General features: G+C 39.2%; 1 protein-coding gene across 1 annotated transcript; it reads left to right on the top strand.

Moving 5' to 3' along the window:
• Nucleotides 1-1,391: 1,391 nt before the first annotated feature.
• LOC310939763 (dematin-like) lies at nucleotides 1,392-8,792 on the top strand (the record flags this gene model as incomplete). Its single annotated transcript, XM_083904602.1, has 14 exons — nucleotides 1,392-1,403; nucleotides 1,857-1,934; nucleotides 2,027-2,155; nucleotides 2,895-2,939; nucleotides 3,050-3,251; nucleotides 3,508-3,552; nucleotides 3,883-4,035; nucleotides 4,196-4,305; nucleotides 5,342-5,447; nucleotides 5,957-6,006; nucleotides 6,101-6,137; nucleotides 7,188-7,357; nucleotides 7,482-7,562; nucleotides 8,679-8,792. The coding sequence occupies 14 exons, from the start codon at nucleotides 1,392-1,394 to the stop codon at nucleotides 8,790-8,792; spliced, it is 1,332 nt and encodes a 443-aa protein (XP_083760728.1).
• Between the last annotated feature and the right edge of the window lie 9,110 nt (nucleotides 8,793-17,902).

Here is a 17,902-nt window from a genome sequence, read left to right as displayed (position 1 = left end):
TCTTTCTTCAGTGCTGCTGACTGCCGGCATGCAAGGGTTTCCTTTTAGGATGATGATGATGGTGATGATGATATCAAAGTTACAAATCAAATCTATTTTAATTGTATCATGTGAAATCACAACATATATTATTTCAAAGAACTTGAAATGTACAAGGTCTTAGAGATTTATTTTATTTATGTGTGAGTTAAATAACATGTCTTGGTCAAAAATATGTCCCTTACATTGGAACTGGAGGCCAAAGAAGTGAATATATGGTCAGATAATGTTTCTCTGTAGACATTTAGTTATAAGTTAAGTACAACAATTTCCATAAATTTCAACATTTGCATTAAACTAATTTCTCAGTTAAGCAATACAGTTAGGTTGGACAAACTGAGTGTCCTGTCAGTGTATTCAATGTTTCAGATGTTGCAGGAAAAATAAAGATGTCCTCTTTGATTTGAATCACACATAAAAAGCCAGATAAAGACTGGATATTGGTCCTGTTTTTCATTTGACACCATCAGATGACTCCGGCCACAGATGACAGTCACAGTGAAGCCTTCAGTTGACCACAAATGAACATATTAATTATTCAGTGACAATGACGCCAGACAGCAGGAAAGATCAATACAGGACGGACCGGAGACAGTTTGATTGTCTTTCAAATGAGCAGGACATCTAAAAGAGACAAATTGTTCACTGCAGGTTAGTGAACATCCATAAATGTGTAAGAAAATAGCAAATTCCTGAAAAAAACATTACATTTATATTTTGGAATGGAAGTTGTAGACTCGAATAAAGGAATGAATAAATAATGAAGAAAATAGAATCAATTATGCAGAACAGAGGAATACATAGAATAATAAAAAGTTGGAAATAGGGAAAAATTATACAACAAATACATGTATTATTTTTTATTATTATAATAATATATAATAATAATAAGATTATGAAATTCCATTATTATCATTGCCATCAGTCATGCCATTTGGTGTGTTTTTTTTGGTGAAACTGGTTTAAAAACCAAACATATTTATTTATATATTTGTTTGTATTAATACAAAACATAATAAAATTATTTATTGATTTCTCAATTTTGGATTGGTAGTGATCTTTGACCTTTTTTGATGTTTCAGTTGCTGATCAGGCTGAAGACCTGAAGACAAACAGACATGATCCCTTTTTCTCTCTGAGCGGTAACCACATGCACGCACGCACACACACACACACACACACACACACACACACACACACACACACACACACACACACACACACACACACACACACACACACACACACACACACACACACACACACACACACACACACACACACACACACACTCACACAGCTATTTAATATCTGGTTGTTTTTCCCTCTCAGGAATAGACCAATCAGTCAGAATGATGCCAAAGGTAAACACCGTTTATGCATGTGTATGATATTTAAAAAAAATACTCAACTGCATGAGAAGGTGATTCTCCGTGTGTCTGCTGGCAGCCATGTTCTCAGTCAGTATATTTCCATTCACAGTTCAGTCAAACTGCAAAGTTGTAGCTCACTGCTCAGTTTGACAACTAGCCGGCTTGTCCCAGTATACAAGCATATATCAGCCATGGACTTTAAAATATTAAATTCTTTAAGCTGACAGGACATAAAATCAGTCTCCTCTGCCTCCAAATCCACAATGTTTATGCTGATGATGTCTTAATCTTCTGTGTTCCAGCGACTTCTGTTATTGCTGTGTTACTTATTTTAAAAAGTAAATGATTAAAAATATATTATTAGACATTAGACATGATCTCTTCTGTTCATCTGATAATCAGTGTGTGGTTGACCTCTGACTGTTTGTGTGTGTGTGTGTGCAGCTGGCTCAGACATCTCCAGGCAGCGTGTTGTCACTGAGAGGGTCCAACGTCCCAGGATCCCCTGCTGTTGCTATCATGGTGAGACACGCAGGTACACGCACAGATCAAGATATTATCCTTCAGATTAATCTGGAGGCAGTAATCTGTAATCTCTGCCGTCCCCTGTTCAGGCCAGGGTGGAGGACGGGGTTATTGGCTACAAGGACTTGGCAGCTTTGCCAAGGGACAAAGCCATTCTGGATATAGAGAGACCAGACCTGATGATCTACCAGCCGCACTACAGCTATAGTCCGCGGGAGGTGACATCACAATCCTGTGATAAACACAACCGATCATTTCACTCAGACCACATGGAATGACGAGAATCGTTTACCTGTCTGTAACTAAATGACCTGCCCACCTGCACACATGACCAGAATTACAGCTGAAGTTTTGTAATTCTATGTTATCAGTCTGTGGTCATGTTGCTACAGTAAAACATTTAATGCTGATCAAATCGATCATCAAACCTAGCTATAATACTAACATCTACCACCATTGTCCTTTGTGGAACCTAGAGCACACTGAAATCCAGTTTGACTTACACGTTTTAAGAAAACCAGATGGCACTTAAAGGTGCCATATGTAAGAATGTGGCCAAAAACGATTACTACATTCAAATTCAAAATACCGAGGTCTTTTAGGTTTGGTGAGACTCTACTGAGTGCAATGATTGGTAGATGGCGGTAGGTGGCGCCACATGCCAAAACATGATTTCAAAACATAAACATGATTTGCAGTCTGCAAAATATTTTTTTTAATGCAAATATTTTGGCTGTACTGTTGTTGTTGGTGAGTTCAGATTGTTATATGAACATTGTTCCTGAATCTCTGTGACATATTAGGAGGATTTTATGGTCATTCGCTTTAGATTTATTACATAATGCACCTTTAAAGTTTCACTTTAATCTAATTTCTCTGTTTCATGTCATTTTCATTAAATTATGGATAATATGACCTCACCTGAAAGTTGCAAATATATATTTTTCTTTCCACCAGAGATCTTTGTCACCACGGTCCATCTCTCCTCCTCCCTCCCCAGAGGTAAGAAAAAATAAAGAAATATATATATATGTTCTATTGCTGTCTTTGAAAAAGGCACTGACCTCCCTCCTGCCTAACTGACCTCTGTGTTTTTTTGTATGTGTGTCAAGAACCTGTCCAAGGAGTGGCTGGAGACTCGATCGCCTGGAGGTTCCTCTCCTGGTTCCTCTGTCCAGACCAGCAGAACACCCAGCTCACACATGCCGTCAACGCCACAAACACCACAAACACCACAAACGCCACAAACCCCAAACACATCAAACACGTACTCCTCTGGTACTAAGAGCGCCATGCAGCACTTCCACAGGCCAGGTAAATATGGCTTATTAAATACTCTGAAATATATATTTAATTATTTAATGTTGTTGTTTGATCACTTTTGAGGTTTGAATATCAGGAAAGAGAATTTCCAGATAAAAATTATTTGTGGATGCTGAGTATTCATAATAATAATAATAATAATAATAATAATACAAATAGATTGTTGTAGGCAGCTGTCTTCAAAATAAATGATCAGCAGATATTTTATTTACACAATCTTCTAATTTTCTTTCTTTCCTTTTCTTAGTAAATGGTAACAACATCTATAAGAAGCCCCCCATCTATAAAAAAGGTAAAGTTTGTAAAGTTACTCTGATGATTTACTCTGCTGTATCAATTCACATGTCATGATGATATCCAGGCTCATTCAAGCATTCCTCTAGTCTGCATGTCCATGTGTCCCTGGGCAGGACATTTAACCCCAAATTGTTCCTGTGGACACCGAGCACATCCATGTGAATGGGTGAATGGCAGAACTGAGAATATTCTGTTGCAATGTCATAAAATAAGACTCAGAACAAAAAAACTGATGATGCTCAGATAATGTTATACCAATACAACTGGAAGAAGGTAACATATCATTCCATAAATGGCTGCAAAGTGTGTTTGTGTGTGTCCACAGATGTGTCGCCCTCTGCTGTACCTCAGGGGAAACACATCGAAGATCTGATCATCGAGTCGTCAAAGTTTCCAGCAGCTCAGCCTCCAGATCCAAACTTGCCCTCCAAGATAGAGACTGAATATTGGCCATGCCCCCCCTCCCTGGCTGTGATTGGTACAACACGCACACACACACACACACACACACACACACACACACGCACGCACACCAACAAAAAATTCCAAGTATTTTTTTTAAATTCTGACAACACAATTTCCAGTCCTGGATCAAACAGACTGTTCTCCTTCCTCTCCTCTTTCCTCTGCTCCTCTAGAGAAGGAGTTGGCAAAGATGGGGCAGAACGATGAAAATGAGGGGAAGGATGGGGAGCTGGATGATGAACTTTGGGGACTCAGAACTCTCCAGAAACAAGAACTCAACAAGGTATGAACTGATTTGCACAGTTTGTAACTGTTTTAGAAATAATTACAAATCCAGCCATCTGTCCGTCCATCCATCCGTGCATACATACATCCTCTTCTAATGCTTTACCCTACACATGAGGGTCATGGGGGGGTGCTTAGTTGCAGTTCAGCTGCAACTTGGAGAATGACTGCATCATCAGCATATATATGTGAAGATTTATATTGGCAGATGCAATGATGCAAGTAAATCATTAAAGCTCCCATAGACCAGAAGTTCCGATTAACGCTGTTTTTTGCTGTGTATCTGCGCCATTACCTCGTTTATGAAGCCCTGAAGATTCGAAACAACTGCTGAGAACGCTGGGTTTTATGCTATTCTCTGGCTCTGCAAACAGTCTGAAAGCCTCGTGAAGTAAGAATCACTTCTCCTGAACAGAAGATCCTCCTGCTCCAGGTGCTCATCCAGGCACATCCGGTTGCGTACATTGTACCGCAGAAGAAGAAGAGCGTCTGTTGTGGAGGTGTTTTTCACGAGCGACAGTGTCTTCTAACACTGCGTCCGACTCCGGGTCAAAGACTTAAAAGGGACTGGAGAGGGGTGTAGCGACAAATCCATTCTAAACATTGTTAAAACGATGTTTTGATAATGAGGAGCAGTGCATCCACTGTTCCAGGGGGGGAGCTGCACTTTGGAGAGCTGGTGTGCTAATTACATCACTTTCAGGTGCCTGGCCAATCACAAGACAGTTGGGAAAGCTCTCGTTGGCTGGCCAATCACAACATACAGTCTGTCTTCTGGGGGTGAGATTTCAGTCTGAAACAGCACGGTTGACGAGAGCTTCAGTGAGGAGAGATTTCTATTGGCTCATTTGCAGCAACTAGGAGGTTTTTGACCATAAAAACAAGTTAATGTATGTAAGTAGACCTCCATAACTCACATATGTGTGTGATAGGACCACTCTATGGGAGCTTTAATATATTATATTAGTGAATAAAGAGAAAAAAAATAGAGCTTTAAGGGAATATTGTAAACATGATACTACCCTTTCTCCCAGATTCAGTCTAATCTGGGTAAAATCATACTGAAGGAGGAGTTAGGAAAGTCTGCAACTCCTCTGAGGAGGAAAACTCGCTCACTGCCGGATCGCAGCCAAAATACCGGTAAGAACACACACACACACACACACACACACACACACACACACACACACACACACACACACACACACACACACACACACACACACACACACACACACACACACACACACACACACACACACACACACACACACTACACTAAAACGCTGCGTCGCCTACGCCTGCATGAAGACTGAAGAACACGCATCCGATACACGTGAATACAGACACGTGTATTACGAAGTACACCAAATAATGAAGGGAAAAGGATGGAAAAATGAAGCAGGTGCAAAAAGGAGGCAGAAAAGTGGAAGGAGAAGGTATAGGAGTAAATGCATGTGCAAGAAGCAGGTATGAGGCAGAAGGAGGACAAAAGATGAAGAAACTTAAAATGTTTGATCTTTGTTGGTGAAAGCCAACCAGCATTCATTTTCCTAAAATTTCTCAACATTGAAAGAAGAAAGCAGAAGTAAAAAGCAGGTCAGAGCTCTGTGTATATTTAACCAATTTTGTTCATCTAATCCTCTCAGGATCCAACACCTCCAGGTCTGTGTATTTCCCCACCTCCGGCTTGTCCAGGGTGAGTAACAGACATCCACTGAACACAGTTGTCCAGTCACAGCAGTGAGCGGTCACGTGATCACAGTGATGACTATCTGTCTTTGTGCTTTCAGCTGCAATCAACAGAGTTCTCTGAAAAAACTCCTGCAGGTAAAAATTTGATATTTACTTGAAAAGATTTTTTACTTAAAAAAACATTTTCTGGGGTGTAATTTAATCTATGGGTGTAATTTTTATATGCATTATTTAACTTATATGGAAGCCCATTTCCACCAGTGAAAAAAAAAAAAAAGATCCAACTATCTCAAAATAATAATAGATAACAGAAAGTATCTCAAAATAATGAGATAGTATCTCAAAATATTGACTTAGTATCTCAACATTATGAGATATCATCTCAAAATAATGACATATCTCAATATATTCACTTAGTATCTCAAAATAATGACATATCTCAATATATTGACTAAATAATGATATACTAGGATCTTTTTTTTTTTTACACTGTTGGAAATAGGCTTCCATAAACTTACATGTAGCCCTCATTTATTCTTCTTATTTTATTTACTACTACACTCTTAGAAATAAAAGTGCTAAGTAGAACCATATATGGTTCTTCGGCTTGTCCTCATAGGAGAACCCTTTTGGAGTAAAATACACACTATTTTTGCTATTTTAATGTCAATTTCTGTTGGTTATTATGCACCAATTGTTACATTTTGCCATGATATGTAATAACGTATTACATAATGCGTTCAAGAAGTGTATTACATAATGTGGCAGATTATAATGCTTTATTACACCCTTATTTCTAAGAGTGTAGCAATAGTTCAATAAACAATAAATCATGTACATGTTGTTTTGTCAGACTTGTAAACAAAGTGAGAAAAAAATTCCAGAAATCCACTTTGCAAATGTTGGAGTTGCCCCCCAAAAAACAAGGATGATCTTTATCATCTCCTTTACTGTATTTGCTTTTGTCATCTGTTAAAAACTATTTAGAAATGAATTGTTAGCATGTGTTCGCATACCAACATAAATAGTTCAAACTATCAGCAGACTTTTTTCTCACTGGCAGTTCAGCGCTTCCATGTTTTTGCCAAGAAGATGAACTTAAAAGCTAAGCTGATTATTTACCTTTACTCTGCATCATTTCATCGAAGGAAATAAATAAGTCATTTCCTCTCTGTCTTCCTACAGGTGTGCAGGTACAGTACAATTATTTACATCAACATCATCTGCAAACATTCCATCCAGTTTTTTTTCCATTGGCTCTAAATGTGTGTTATGTATTGCATGAATGTGTGTTGCAGAACGGAGATTCCAGGATGGACAGAGGAAACTCTCTCCCCAGCATGTTAGAGAATAAGGTAAAAGTAATGTGTTTATATTATTATTATCTTTGTTGTTGTTCTATTAGTGAGTTCACCCCCGAATCACACTTTTCATAACACTTGTCTCACTAACAACGAGCTGATGATGTGATATCTGCAGATTTACCCTTATGAAATGCTGGTGGTGACCCACAAAGGACGACGCAAACTGCCACGTGGTGTGGACAGAACCAGACTGGAGGTAAACACAGTTTGCTTCGATGTTTCTTTAAGATCAGTGTCAAGAAAACGTTCAAAATACTGCACGCAGCTGTTTGTTTTGCTCGTCTTTAAAGATATCAGTTACGACAGTTACGATTCTAAATAAATGAATAGACAACTCAAGAGTTACGGTGGACAGGAGGAGGGAATACAGGGACCCTTGTGGAGGCCTTCACGGACTGGAGCACAAGGAACTTCCTGAACACCACCAAGACCAAGGAAATGGTGGTGGACTTCAGGAAATCAAAAACACCATACCAGTCAGTCTGCATTGGGGGAGTGGATGTTTGCAGTCCAAATACCTGGGGTTGATACGGAATGACAAGCTGGAGTGATCTGCTAACACAGATGCAGTGTACAGGAAGAGCTGCCTCTTTTTTCCTTGAGGCGGCTCAGGTCACTCAGTGTCTGCATTGACATGCTGCAGATGTTCTAGCAACCAGCTGAGGCAAGTGTTTGATGCTGTCGTTAGCTGGGTGAGCAGCATTATTAGACAAAAAACTGCAGACGCCTAGACAAACTGGTGAAAAAGGCCAGTTCTGTGTTAGGCAGGGGACCGGTCCCTCTCAGTAATGTGGTGGAGCATCAGACGAGGAGGACACCGCATGCCATCATGGACACCCCCCTCCACAGCATCCTGATGGGGCAGAGAAGCAGCCGCATCTCACTGCACTGTAGGACTGAAGGATTCAGGAAATCTTTCATCCTTACAGCCATCAGGCTTTTTAACAGTGACTGTTGAAGGAACAGCGGAATATTTATTTATTTCTGCGTTTTACTACTTATCTGTTTGTCATTTAAGAGCTGCTGGACAATTTCCCCCTTGGGATCAATAAAGTATCTATCTATACCTATAGATAGATAGATAGATAGATAGATAGATAGATAGATAGATAGATAGATAGATAGATAGATAGATAGATAGATAGATAGATAGATAGATAGATAGATAGATAGATAGATAGATAGATAGATAGATAGATAGATAGATAGATAGATAGATAGATAGATAAATAGATAGATAGATAGTGAATTTCACCCCACTTTGACCTCTTTCTCTGTCTGCTTTTTTTCTTTATGTCTCTTGTCCCTGCAGAAACACCTCTCTCAGGACGAGTTCTTCAGTATTTTTGGGATGTCCATTGAGGAGTTCGACTGCCTCTCTCTCTGGAAGAGGAACGAGCTGAAGAAGAAGTTCTGTCTCTTCTGACTGTTGCTGAGACTCCATGTCCCGCACTCCCATACATCCCACACGACTCTAAAACAAAACTATCAGAATTACAGACCGTTATCAGTATCATCCGAATCCGAAGTGTAAACGTGACATTTTAAAGCTGCTGTCAGTGATGTCGCCTTTTGCCCATTATTAATACAGATCTGACACAATAACTTAAATAATGCCTTTTAACACTATGCATCTACTCTTGTGCAATGTGATGATATGAGCGATGATTGCTATATTTCTTGTACAACCTGGCTCAGGTTAAACTAGACTATATATAAAAAAATAGGCATATCCTTCTAAGAATATAACAATATATTAAATAGCCACCAGGGGGTGACTTTGTTGGCTGAAAAAAGTATGAGACTGTACATAAAAAGGTACAAATGCTTTGTCGCTCCAGTTGTACCCTATCAGGGTACAAGCACTGTAGCTTCAAAATTTGTACCTGCTTGTTTGTACCTCTAAAGAAGCTTTTCTGCACCCCTAGTGACAAAAATGTTCCTGTACACACTGAGAAAGGTACAGCGCTTGTACCCTGATAGGGGACTGGAACTGGAGCGACAGCAAATGGTACAGTCTCGTACTTTGATTTCTTAGTGTATAGATTTATAACATCAGTAACAGAAGTGAATGATCTCACTCACTATTTTCAAGTCTACTTCAATAGAAAATTATGTCAATTATATTTCCTTAAATAAATGATAAAGTACGGAGATGTTTGCAAATTTCGACTCTCAAGGTTTCAAAATGTGAGTTGAGATTGTTATGGGCGACATCACAACCATTTGTCACTTGGGTCAAACCTGTTATAAAGCCATATAACTTGCAGTACACATAATCGTACATAATAATGTTGCCCAGTTGCTTACGAGCTAGCTCTGGCTAATGCTACATCACTTCTCCTTCAGAAGTTGTTTCTGGTAGTGTAAGCATACACGTGCATATGCTGATGTCCAACCTGGTGTTTTCTGAGTTGTGGCTCCTAACTGGATGAAGCATTGTGGGATACAAGGCCACATTCATACTACAACACTTTGGTATGAAAACGGATTTTAAAGGTGCATTATGTAATAAATCTAAAGCAACTGGCCATAAAATCCTCCAGAGACTCAGGAATAATGTTCATATAACAAACTGAACTCACCAACAACAACAGTACAGCCAAAATATTTGCATTAAAGAATTTTTTACAGACTGCAAATCATGTTTATGTTTTGAAATCATATTTTGTCATGTGGCGCCACCTACCGACGTCTACCAATCATTGCAGTCAGTAGAGTCTCAGCTGCCGAGCAACCACGGGTTGCCAGTTACGTCAGAAAACGAAACCTAAAAGACCTTGTTATTTTGAATTTGAATGTAGTAACTGTTTTTGGCCACATTCTTACATATGGCACCTTTAACTTTTTTACAAATTAAAAACAAGAATTAATGAGTGAAACTCTTTAAGAGACAGTAAGAAGTTTAACAAAGACCTTTGTATGTCTTTCTAGTTCAGCAAAGATCACTGCCACACACACACGTGCACGCACGAACGCACACACACTCTATATGACAATAAACATCAAACCAGAGCAGAGGAGGAGGCTGTATCTGGAATCACTCACTATACTTATCACTATACAATGAACCCTGTCTCCACGTGGCTCTGGTTTGTTCAGGTTGCAAACATTGAGCATTGGCTAGTGTTGCTTGGCGACCAAATGATGATGTGCAGCTATTTTTCTTTAAAAACCATGCACTTGTTATTAAAACTCTGACATGTAAAATGTTCTTCAAACATGAAAGAATGGAAAAGAGGCTAAAATCATTTCCATGGATATTTCTGAAGGAACCAAATTACAACAAGAGGAATGATGCGAAATCACCATTAAGCGAAAAGGACATGATGAATTGGTGAATGCCTTCCTCATAAGACTCTTAAGCATCTCTGTGACCAACGCAGCACTTGTGGTTAAACATCTATAAAGCGTGAATCCCCACCAGCATCACATCTGATGTTTTATCAACATGGTGTGGAGTTGTGAGGAACGTGATGGACCTGACTGAGTTTGTTGTGCATTTCAAGGGACTTTTGTGACTTGTTGATGGACAGTAACCATGGATAAATGGATAGAAACTGAAGACAGGTGTTGTATGTGCAAACCCCAATTGAGCGAATCCTGACAAAGAAAGGGGCGGGGCTAAAAGTGAACGAGGAAGTTGAATGACCTGGTAAATTCTGAAAGTACTGTGTCACTTGATTCAAGCAGTTGGTTGCACTTTCTCAGTCATATTCTCATGACTTGCAAACTTGCTCACTTCTGACTATCGCCTTTGCTTCAGCACTGTATGGCTGTTTTAAGTGCGAGACTTTTCATTTGTGACGCCGCACTGGTAATTCCTCCTCAGATTTTGATCTGATGATTCATTTCTCATGTGCTTACAATCATTTACCCTGTTTTTGTTTGCCATGAGCTCACACACCTTACCACCTCATGCTTCCTGTATCTGTGGAACAAGGAAAGACTGGGAAAAAAAAAAAAAAAAGAGGAGAGTTGATTTTTTTTTTTTTTTTTTTAGTGAATGCACATTGTTCACTTAACGTTGAGATGACTTACATTGTTCCTTTAATTTCTTGATTCTAACATTGTTTGGAGACACTGATGCTTTGTTCTGATTGGTTGTGTTTTGCATTAGAGACAAGAAATGGCTTTGCCATGACTAACACCATGTTGACACAAAGATTGTTCTGTGTTTTGTACATTTCAAGGTGTTTTCATCGACTTTTCTAACATGCTGGGGTGATGTCACAATGCCACATCACTGTCTCGTGTAACTGCTGTATGCATTATGTCACATGAAGATCTTACATACATTTCCTTTAACTTTTATTTAAAAGGTTTCATATAATGACGTTGACAGTGACACAGCTGTGGTCGCCCTGCTGCTGCTGCTGCTGTACATACTGAACCACTGAATGATAATTCTTGTGTAGTTGTCACATGTGGATGCAGGTGATGTAACAGATGAATGGTGATGTGAATGATTGCAGTAGTGACAATAAAGAGCATTTCTCTTTGCTTTAAGCACACTGTGTTTGACTTAACCTCACACACGTGTTTGCGTATGAGCAACAAAAATAAAAGAAAGTACTTTAAAAGTCATAGTTCATGTCTTTTTAGTGTGTTTATGTTAGGTACTGACACATTAGTCAGAGATGACTGGGTTGTTTATTTGCTCAGAAATCAGCAGACATGCACTCACTGAAAACATGCCAACCAGCAGAGACACAAGGGGAGAAATCATTTTAACAACTTCACAGAAGTGTAATTTGATAAAAATCTACACCAGCTTAAAGGTGCCATATGTAAGAATGTGGCCAAAAACAGTTACTACATTCAAATTCAAAATACCAAGGTCTTTTGTGTTTTGTTTTCTGACGTAGGCGGTAGGTGGCGCCACATGCCAAAACCCCCCCATTATGTAATAAATCTGAAGCAACTGACCATAAAATCCTCCTAATATGTCACAGAGACTCAGGAATAATGTTCATATAACAAACTGAACTCACCAACAACAACAGTACAGACAAAATATTTGCATTAAAAAAAATATTTTGCAGACTGCAAATCATGTTTATGTTTTGAAATCATGTTTTGGCATGTGGCGCCACCTACCGCCGTCCACCAATCATTGCAGTCAGTAGAGTCTCAGCTCGGTATTTTGAATTCGAATGTAGTAACCGTTTTTGGCCACATTCTTACATATGGCACCTTTAAGTGTACAATATTTTAAGAATATATTTTTGCCACTTCATCTTATGGAAACTGAAGATTAAGATAAAGAGACTTCACAAAAGTCTCATCTAATGAAATCTATACCAGCGTAGGTCTACGATGTCTGGAAACTGAAGTTTAAAAATGCTCACTCGTTTCCATGAAAGACCATAGAGAAAAATTGTGTTTTTATCTTGTGGGAACAGGAATTGCTGGAAAAATCCACTTCTGTCTGGTTTGATAAGTTTGTGACACTAAGCTTAACCCAAACAAACGTCCCTGAAACACTGAAGTCGAAAAAGGACACATTTACACTTACCATTAGAGGTAGCAGTGGACCAAGAACTTCTCTATGTTGTGTGCATATACATTCATCGAGGATGCTGTTATTTCCTCCCTCCCCTCATGCATAATGAGCGTCCTGGTCCATCCTCTCTCCCTTCCCTCTGGTGTCAAGGACTCTGTGAGTCAGAGTGAGGAGAAAACAGGAGCAGATCTGTCTGTGATTTCGTGGTTTTGGCGGAGATGTGAGACCGGAGTTGCTGCGACTGAGGCAAAACACAGACATGGACAAACAGAAAGGTAGAGAGCTCATTTATGATCTCAGCAGCAGCACTACACAACGTATTAGTACATCAAAAAGAACAACAAATCGGTTTTATGGGAAAGGAAATCGGGTTTATATAGTAACAAATTATCAGAAGTTAAATTGATGTTGATGTATTATGTGAAAGTAAAAGTTTGACAGATTGTGGCTCATAAAGATGCATCATTTATGTAAGTTGAAAAATATGGAATGTACAAAGGTATGTTTTTTCCCAAAAAAATGTGGGAAAAATACTTTCATTCAAAACGTGTGTCTCTGTCTCAGACAATGACAATGAAATATAACGTACATGAAAATGTGAATTCATTTAAAATTGCAAAACACATGAAAATAGATTTCCTGAATTGATATACATTTAAGTATTGTTTTTATTGAATTGAATTGAATTGAATTGAATTGAATATTATTGAATTGAATTGAATTGAATTGAATTGAATTGAATTGAATTGAATTGAATTGAATTGAATTGAATTGAATTGAATTGAATTGAATTTTTTTGCTTCATTTATCTTCAAGCTTTTGTGACTGGTTACTTTGGAAATCTTCTTAAATTTGTATTACGGGAATATATAAAATGTAACCGATAACTTTAAAAAAACAACAACAAGTAATTCACAACTTTATACATAATATCTAATTTGACTGTCTAGTACTTTATTAACAGGTTTTTTCTTAGTTCGCCTTTATCACACCGGTGGTATGTTAACTGCCCCGACATAACAATTGGAAACTCCCATCTTTCCTCCTCCTCCTGCTTCTCTTCATCTTTTACACTTCCTCCTCTGGATGCTCTCAGGAGACTGAAGTAATATACTGTTTACATTTTTATCTGTGTGTGTGTGTGTGTGTGTGTGTGACTTTAATGTGACATAAGACAAAGGGAAAACTTCTCCCAAGACAGATATCAAACTAAGGAAGAATTGATTTGAATTTCTTTGTGCTTTTCTGAAACTGAACTTTCCTCCTACAATGTCATGAATGCAAAGTGAGGGGGGCATTACTAATGAACTCATCTCATAAACGTCATCTGAAACAAGTACCTCATACAAGCCCTCTTGAAAAAGCCCAAACTCTTTCTTTAAGACCTAAATACCTTCTATGTTCTTTTTGAAACACCGATTTTCAAGATATCGTTACCATATTTGGTTTACTAAATAGAATTAACCCTCTGATTTTGGCTGTTGTGACCGGGCAGACAGTTTTGTTCTAGATGTTCAAATTGTGAGGGAGGTGAGATGACATTACGTTGGGTACCGTAGTTTGTGTAGTTTGAGTCAGATCTGAATATGAGACACACATTTTTAGATTCAGCGTGACTCACAAGTTCATTATCTCAGTGTCCATCACAAATAAACAGTCTTATAGAAAAACGCCTGCTTCTCATTGTCACTGCCTGAGAATCTTCAGGTTTTTACATTTTCTTCAGTATCAAAGTTATATACTGTAAAACATCTTAAAATAACACAAACAAAAATAATATTTATGACAATGTATTTGTATTTATTTAGTTAATAGTTTGTTTGCTTGTAAACTTGGAGTTCATTACTTTATTTTTGTTTAATTAATTGTTTTTAAGTAGTTGTTTTTGCTATGTATTTACTCGCCATTTATTAGTTATCAGTTGGTCACCACAGTGTGAACAAGACAAATAACTAATAAAAACAGACATTTGGATCAGAGCAACTATGCAAATATAATTACTTTTATTATGAAGAAAACAACGTTTTGGTTTGTTTATTGTTGATGTTGTTGCCGATTTGTCAGACAATACTCAGTGGGCCTCATTCACTGTGTGTGTGCCTGTGTGTTTTCTCAAACATAAAAGCCTCAGACAGGAAGTGATGTTGATGGACAGATAAGTTCTCTGTCTGTTGAGCAGTGGTCTGTCCTCTTTTCTCTCAGATGTGTTGTGGGTGAGTGAGTTATGTACAGTTTAAAACAGCAGCAGACTCATAAGCAGAGATGGAGGATTGTTAAAATCAGCACGGAAGAGTTAATGAGAAATGTTAAATTCTTGTCTCCCACTCAGCTCAGTGTGTGAATGGACTCACTCTGTCTGTGTGAATGAAGCTTCACACAGTTGCTGACTGTTTGGTGTTTTTTTTTCTTTCTGCACTTTCTGCATTTCACCTCCCCCACCTCGCTGTTGATAATTCATTATGCTCATTCACTTCACAGCACATCAGCACATCGGGTCATGTTCCATTCGCCTGCCAGTCATAACTATTGCAGAATGAATATATCATCTATATACATATCTGTGCAGAAGTCTTAGGCCACCATTAGATGTGTTGCTTTAGCAATGCTATAAGTTTACTGTACTTTTACTGTAGTTTACTGGAACACATCCAGAAAATATGTATGCAGGATGTTTTTTGTAAACAACAACAACAAAAAACATCCTCTACATGTGTCAAGTATTTAGCGTGATCTATCCTTACACTTGAACAATAACACAGCTCTGTTGATACTGGAGTAGAACCTTAAAAGCACCATATGTAAGAATGTGGCCAAAAACAGTTACGACACTCACATTCAAAATACCGAGGTCTTTTAGGTTTCGTTTTCTCTGCCAGACGTAACTCAGACACAACTGGAAACCCGTGGTTGCTCGGCAGCTGAGACTCTACTGACTGCAATGATTGGTAGATGGCGGTAGGTGGCGCCACATGCCAAAACATAATTTCAAACATAAATATGATTTGCAGTCCGCAAAAGATTGTTTTTAATGTGAATATTTTGTAAATATCATGTTGCATGAGTTAAACTCATTGATAGCTCGCTAATATATAAGAGCAGCTTTAAGTAGCATCACTTCATTCCAAATTCTTTCAAGTTTCTATATTGTATAGACAGTAACAACATACAAACAGCTGTGCAAGGTTTGAGGAGTTCTTTAAGTGGTTCTTGGGGGGCTTCTAATGGTCTTGCAGGAAGCTCTAATGTTCCTTGATAATCAAGGGTGCTATAAGAGATTTCAGGGGCCCCAGGCAAAGTAGACCTGGGGTCCCTACATCAAACTTAACCTTCTCTGGTCTACACACTTCACACAGTTTACCAAACATGAGCATGGCACTGGGCAAATCTGAAGGCTTTAAAACAGGAGTTCAGATAAGGGTGATGTTACAAGTTGCCACTTTGCTGAAACACAAAATAGAATAAAACAACGGTTCATCAGAAGGAAGTAACAACATGCAAAAAATGACAGTGTAAATGGCCTCTTAGATGATAAAATATATATTTTTAGTATGTAAATATAAAGTGAAACAGGCACAATCCTGTTGCTTTCTTTTTTTTAACAGAGTTTTTTTTTACATTGGTCAAATCAATGATAATGTTTGCTTCCCATTTCCCTGTGGTCCAGAGACCTTGAGTTTTTGATGTGAAGTAATACACACAGTCACAGTCTTTATGCTGTGTTAAACATTAGCAGCATGTTGCTGCTTATCAGAGTATGTCCTGTCACATCAGTTAACATGTGAAGGTCAGTACTCGAATCTTCATGAGAATCTTCACCAGACCAGGTTCAGTCATTTTGTTTGTTATGTTTCAATCCTGAAGTTGTGTGCTGTGTTTTCACCACTGTGAGCTTCACCACTCACGGCTTGTTCACAAAGGAAGGAAGAGTATGCATATGCAGAGTGAGGTCGCAGCACCCAGTCCATGAGGTGCTGAAATGTAGCTGGGGCCCCAAATAATCCGAACGGAAGCGTGACAAATTGGTACAAACTGTACGGAGAGGCGAAGGCCATCTTTTCCCTGGACTCTTTGCAACAAGGGAATCTGCCAGTAGCCCTTGTTCAAATCCAGCGTCATGAAAAAGCGAGCCGTGCCCAGCCGATCCAGGAGTTCGTCGATCCAGGGGCATCGGATAGGCATCGAATTTGGACACCTCATTGACTCTGCGATAGTCCACACAGAACCGTATTGACCCATTGGATTTGTGAACCAGCACGAAGGGGTCAACACCAGTCACTGTTTTACTCTTCTTCATCTTCAACGTGGCCTGTAGTTCCGCCCGAACAATTTTCCTCTTGTGTTCTAGCAGCTGATAAATGCACTGTCACGCCCGGGGGTGTTTCTATGTGGTGGTCTACGAGGCTTGTGCGCCCTGGCAGGGGAGAGAACACATCAGCAAACCGCCACTGTAACAAGGCTACGTCTGCTCTCTTGCCCGACGAGAAATAGTCGTCAACGGAGACCGGCGTTGACTGGTTCGACTTAGCTAGCTCCGTCAAGGCTTTGAGGAAGTTGAGGTGGTAAATCTGTGTTGCCCCGCCCATGTCAGAACGCACAACCTCATAGTCAACATCCCCCACTCGCCGTGTGACCACAAAGGGCCCTTGCCACTTGGTGAGCAATTTGGAGCTAGATGCTGGTAGAATTACAAGCACTTTATCTCCCTGTCAAAACTTTTGCCCCTCTGTTGTACAGACGCTGTTGACGTACCTGTGCCTTTAGCAAATTCTCCCGTGATTATTGACCCAGTGAATGGAGCCTTGCTCGCAGGTCCAGGACGTGCTGTACCTCGTTTTTGCCCATGCTTGGACCTGCCTCCCAGTTTGGAGGTTTTCTGCCGAAGTGGAGGCCTCGGGAGCCTCCCGCACTGCAAACATCAGAGGGTCCAACCATTTATCCCAATTACGGCTATCCTTGTCAACAAACTTACCTATCATGTTCTTTAGCGTCTTGTTAAATCGCCCTACCAGGCCGTCGGTCTGAGGATGGTA

Source organism: Microchirus variegatus (genome assembly GCF_963457635.1).
Source record: "Microchirus variegatus genome assembly, chromosome: 18".
Taxonomy (NCBI): domain Eukaryota; kingdom Metazoa; phylum Chordata; class Actinopteri; order Pleuronectiformes; family Soleidae; genus Microchirus; species Microchirus variegatus.
Note: the sequence above shows the minus strand (reverse complement) of the source record. Positions and strands in the feature narration are given on the sequence as shown.